At 34.3% G+C, this 5,430-nt stretch overlaps 1 protein-coding gene across 1 annotated transcript; it reads right to left on the bottom strand.

Moving 5' to 3' along the window:
- Window positions 1-305: 305 nt before the first annotated feature.
- On the bottom strand, window positions 306-4,128 carry nms (neuromedin S). Its single transcript, XM_041271752.1, has 6 exons — window positions 3,994-4,128; window positions 3,131-3,180; window positions 2,110-2,136; window positions 1,956-2,009; window positions 1,100-1,174; window positions 306-466 (listed from the first exon to the last, which is right to left on the bottom strand). Exons 1-6 carry the CDS (start codon window positions 4,052-4,054, stop codon window positions 437-439), a joined length of 297 nt encoding a protein of 98 aa, XP_041127686.1. The 5' UTR covers window positions 4,055-4,128; the 3' UTR covers window positions 306-436.
- Window positions 4,129-5,430: the final 1,302 nt, after the last annotated feature.

Raw genomic sequence — 5,430 nt, 5'->3', positions numbered from 1 at the left:
TGGTTATGGCTAATTCAATAATTCCATAAATCATACCTGTCTTGTACTTCCATTCGCAATGTAGGTGTCACGTGTGGTTTTGAACCAAACATGTCAGAAAATGATATCTGGTGCCATACTAGGTTTAGAAAAGTTACATCTAAGGAATGGCTTCCCAAGTTATCATCAAGCAAAATAAGCAGTATTTATATAATAACCAAACCAAACAGTGATTTATTGTTCTTTTTTAATTTAATATCCACAACACTTTACAAGTCAAAAAACATATAAATATAAAATACAATTTAGTGTTTTGTCAAAATAAAATATATTAGTAAAGCATATCACTAGCTATTTAGTCAACCATTTAATATTTATATACACAACTTAATTTTACTTGAAATGCCGTAGGCAGGATCTTAGGGATGGTATATTGATGCCAGGTTGGTCTTCAAACTCAAGGACTTTTCCAATTTTTTTCAGAAGACTGTAAATATGATCAAACAATCAATACTTAGCACTGAATTGAAACTGACTTTTTTCAGCAAGGCAAGTTTTCAGTGAAGAATTAAATAGTTCTATAAAACTAACAAGAAACTACTCGGGACAATGATTTAGCTCATCCTTTCTGCAACTGTTGTTTTTGGTTATTGAGCCCTATAGTGTGAATATACACAGCAAAACTCTTAGACTCTGATGCACTATGAGTATCAACAATTTACTCCAAGCCTCCACTAGTGTTTTCTACTATTATAACAACCTTGACTTGAATAAAGAAGGAAAAACACTGAGTGAAACAGCTCGCATCACTTGATTTACAAGGTGTGGTATCTGAAACACAATCAAGAAGCTTCAAGAATGACACTGGTTTCTTGGTAGTAACACTTTTTTGGGTATGATAATGGACATTAAAAAAAGTTTCCAAAACAGGAAAAATAATAAATGAATGAATATTATGACAGCAGTGTTTAAAAATAAAGTTGCATGCTATTATAGTGAATTGTAATAAAAACGAAAGGAAATAAACCTATATAATGGTCAGGATTGGTAAGTAATGCAAACTTTTTTGGGCCACTGTACAATTACGTTAATACACAGAAAAAAATGAATAAATACATACTGCATCATAGACCCTTTTCTTCCTCCTTCCTGTTAGCTTTCGTGCCATATGCATTAAGGGATGTATGGATAAAGACTAAAACAAAGAAATTAAGTAAACACAAGTCAGCAAAAGATTAAATATGTACGGTCAGTACTTGAGACAAACAGATAATTGATGAGGCACATATTGAAATACATAAATTAGTCCTATCAGTGTAAAAGATCGCTGTATGAAAGGTATTCATTTGGTAAAGCAGTCACTACCATAGTACTAAAGCTTGTACTGTAGTTACATGTTTATTAGCATACAAAGCATTGACTACCCTTAACTTTACCATTGTAAATCTGCAGTCTCTCCCTATGGATACAATGCACTTACCCACGGTCAACCACAACTACAATGCTTCACCAGAATTATCTGTGATGCATCATGATTTCACTATGCATTTCATATGCATTCATTTTGCTATGCTTTTACTGTGCTATACCACAGCGAACTTACATTAACGAAACATCAATTAAATAACTGAATTAGACATTACTATTACAGACACAATATAGATTAAAAAAATAATAATAATAAAGAGTCCTGTAGTACTATTGCATTTACCACCTGTGTTTATCTGAAGTGGTTTTTGTATATGACAGTTGCAACTAAGCAATTTGTTTTTTTTGTAAATGACCATCAATATAGAAGGACCATCTGTCTAAAACGAGCCCTCTAAGGTATCCATGAATTTACAGTTAACCCCATACTTTCTGTTTTATAGGGAAATTGTAGGTTAACTTTATATAACTATATACATGTGTACATAAACGTCTGACATAAATCTTTTATTAGCATTTGCTAGTTGTTTTATTTGTGACTTACTTACCCCAGAACCCTGTGGTACACGTGTATCTTTATTCATAGCATAATGAAACAAGAACTATACAAAAAAAAGAAAGAAAACTGTTTCAGTTGAATGCACTAATAATGCACACATTGAACAATGTTGATACATAAAACAATTTAAATATGTGACATACCCTTTTATACACGTCCTGAATATGTTCCTGTTGTCAAACATGTTAGAATATTTCAAATGATAATAACATGTTAGTATATTTCAAAGGTAATGTTTATATATATTGTTGGTGGGTTATCAAACTGGAAATGTAAAAGAAAGATTTTTTTTTTTTTTACAGTATAACCGTAAATCTCGAAAAACTGCTCACTTCTAAATCTTTTGTAGTGATTTTTGTATTACTTCAGTATCAATAGATGTTAATTTGGATTCATATGTTTTTTTTTTTTTTTTTTATGACTTTATGTGAACGAAAAGACACACATCTGCCCATTTTCCCATTGGAAAAGGTGATATTTTGAAATATCACTGTCCTGGTCACAAAAGCAAAGTTTGTGGGGAATAATAGCCATTTTCTATACTTTTGAGGCATAAGCAATTAGGAAATAACACTTACTACCCAGGAACAAAAAATAAATAAATAAAAAATTGATACACGGTGTTATTTATACACAATCAACAAGTTATTTGAACTGATAATGTTCCAAGTTTGAAAATAATATTCAATGAATGTACAGCTATGGTCAAAAGCTTTACATCACCTAGAATTTTAGGATTGAGATATACATGACAAAATAAAATAAAAAAATTTAAAAAAACTACTGTATATGAACATAATTTAGATATTTAACATCATATAATGAAATAAACTACAAATTAATATCTGCCGGAAGCCATAACAGTAGTACAGTATTTCATGTTAGATTCTGAAATGTTGCATTTTTCCTTTTTCGTTTTTTGGTTAAGTATATGGAAAGCCACGAAGCGCTGTGTAATTCAGTATGTTACGTAACATTATTCAGCAGGCTTCATTAAACTCTACGAAGCAAAATGTGTTCATTCTATACGGTGATGCAAAACATCTGGCCATACCTGTATCCTATGCGCGGTATCTAGCGCTAAACATTCTTTAAACTTGGCGGTTTCCGTTTCAGTTTCAGCAATTACATTTTTCAATGAGCCATATGTAACTACAGTAATACCTCTCTTGAAGGAAGGTCATGTGAATATTCTGTGTAAGGCAGCGGGTAACCTAAAATATAAAAAAAGGAAGCACATGAATGACTTTAGAGCAAGTCGTGCGCAGCACGCGTCCTTAGCTTCAGCACGCAATAGGATCGGTGATTTTCAAGGTCTGACTCGTTTTAATCTCAAATATGCACGAAGGTGAAACTTAGTAAAACTATTTCTAAAAGCAATATTTAACCGAGATATCAGGCAAATGCGTGTATCTTATCATCCCCGCGTCATCTACTTTCTCTGACAAGTAAGCTACACACTCACTCCGTTTCAACTGTTGTATTTTCTGACCAGCAAGACTGTTGTGCAGACAGCCTGCCGAGGATGACAAAGTATTGGAGAGGAAAAGATACAAGCTATAGTTGAGACAACGAATTAAACAAGTGTGGCACACGACAGAAAACCAGTGCCAGACACACACAAAAAAAAAAGAAAAAAACAGATTAAAATGTCTAAACGTTAAACACTGGTAACTATGCTTACAGTATTGACAGAATGGTGATTTTCTATTCGTTTTATTGTAATGCTGTAACTGTTCTACGCACTGTATTATGGCATACATATGCAGAACAGTAAACGTGCTTTTATCAAACAATTAAACTAAACAATAAGAGATCTGTTAAAATGTGGTGCGCTTTATTTATTTTTTAATTCTCAAACATTTGTTTTTAGTATACAAGTTTATTTATCAAGTTTTATATGCGGAGAGAACAGCCAACGCAGAATATTACTACTCTCTTCACTGAGCTAACGACATCAATTGACTTATATTTTCTATAAAGGAATCGCGTTATACGCAAACGGCAAGATATCTCAAATTCCTTACCTGAGCTTGTTGTTATTGTATAAAGGCAGTAAATGACAAAGAGAACGTACACCTGATGCATACTCGGTGTTTTGTTGTTGTTCGTAGTTGTGCTTAGTGCTCTCCAGCTCGGTATCTTCTTACACACTTTGTGAAATGGACAAGGTAATATAATCCATAGCAGACAGCCCACGGGACACTTTTAATCATCTTTGGCTATTATAAAGGACTTCCTGTGTAGCCAATCACATCCTGTTGGAATCCCCTGTCGCCCATAAAATGTCGTGATGTGTCTTATTGATGGGCCAGCTCTTTCACAGTAATTGGGCACGTTCGTGTTATTTAGACATCGAATAAGATCAAGAGAAGTCCTTTATAATAAAATTAAGGTTTCTTCCATATTAAGTGACACAGAAGGCACTGTTTTATTTAACTTTTTTTTTTTTTTTTTTTTTTTTTTTTTTTTTTTTTTTTTTTTTTTACCTTTAGTTGGACCTATTCAATTAAAATAACAAATCTCAAGACAGAAAATAAATAATGTACTATTATTACTTGTTTAATAAATTAAGGTCCTAAATCCGAATCTTACTGTATAGCATCATGTATATCCTTGAGTCTGTTTTGGACTTACAAGGTATTACAGGGCAGTACAGGGTTACAATGCAAGATTCATATTTAAATACAGTACATTTTACAGTAAGTGCAACAATACTAATAGAATACAATATGAAATAGGTTGTAACAATTTAGGATTACAACAAGTTATATCTACAAAGACATAGCAGTACAATTAGCAGAGGATCCAGTGACATAGGTCAGGCAAGTCCAGTGCTTGGAGGGGTAGATCAAGAGATCTACAAGAGCAGTCTTAACAGGAGGGTCTGGTGAGGAGGTGGCAGAAAGCAATGAGAGACCGAGCAGTCCTGAAGTTCCCCGGTAACTGGTTCCACCACAGAGGGTTGGGAAGAGAAGGAGTGGGTACTGGAGGATGGAGGGTGGAGGGAAGGGATAGGGGAGTGTGGTGGAGACAGGTATGTAAGAACACTTGAATTGATTGTGAGCAGAGATAGGTAGCCAGTGGAGGATGTGAAGCAGAGGGGTAGCATGAGAGTAGCGAGGTTTGGAGAATACAAGACTAGCAGCAGAAATGGACTCTCACATATTGTCTTTCAAATCTGTTTCTTTCTAATTGTGGTAACCTTTGTCATAAAGCTCTGGGTATTTTTTCAACAGCAAGTATTATTGTTTCGTCCGTCATTTTGGATACTGCTTCACCCTGCCGGACCGCGTGTATTGAAGCTGTTCTCTGATTGTGCAATACTCTAGTTGACGTGCAGCAAATCGCCTGTGGTGTGAAAGGTACTTATCAGAAGTATAGGTTCTATTCATTTTGTCGCATCGCTGCACAGTTTCCCCTACCACATCGCATCTGGTGGATAGCTGCCTTAACTCTGTATC

This window comes from Polyodon spathula, chromosome 15, assembly GCF_017654505.1.
Source record: "Polyodon spathula isolate WHYD16114869_AA chromosome 15, ASM1765450v1, whole genome shotgun sequence".
Lineage (NCBI taxonomy): Eukaryota > Metazoa > Chordata > Actinopteri > Acipenseriformes > Polyodontidae > Polyodon > Polyodon spathula.
The sequence above is the reverse complement of the archived record's forward strand: the minus strand, read 5'-3'. Positions and strand labels throughout refer to the sequence as shown.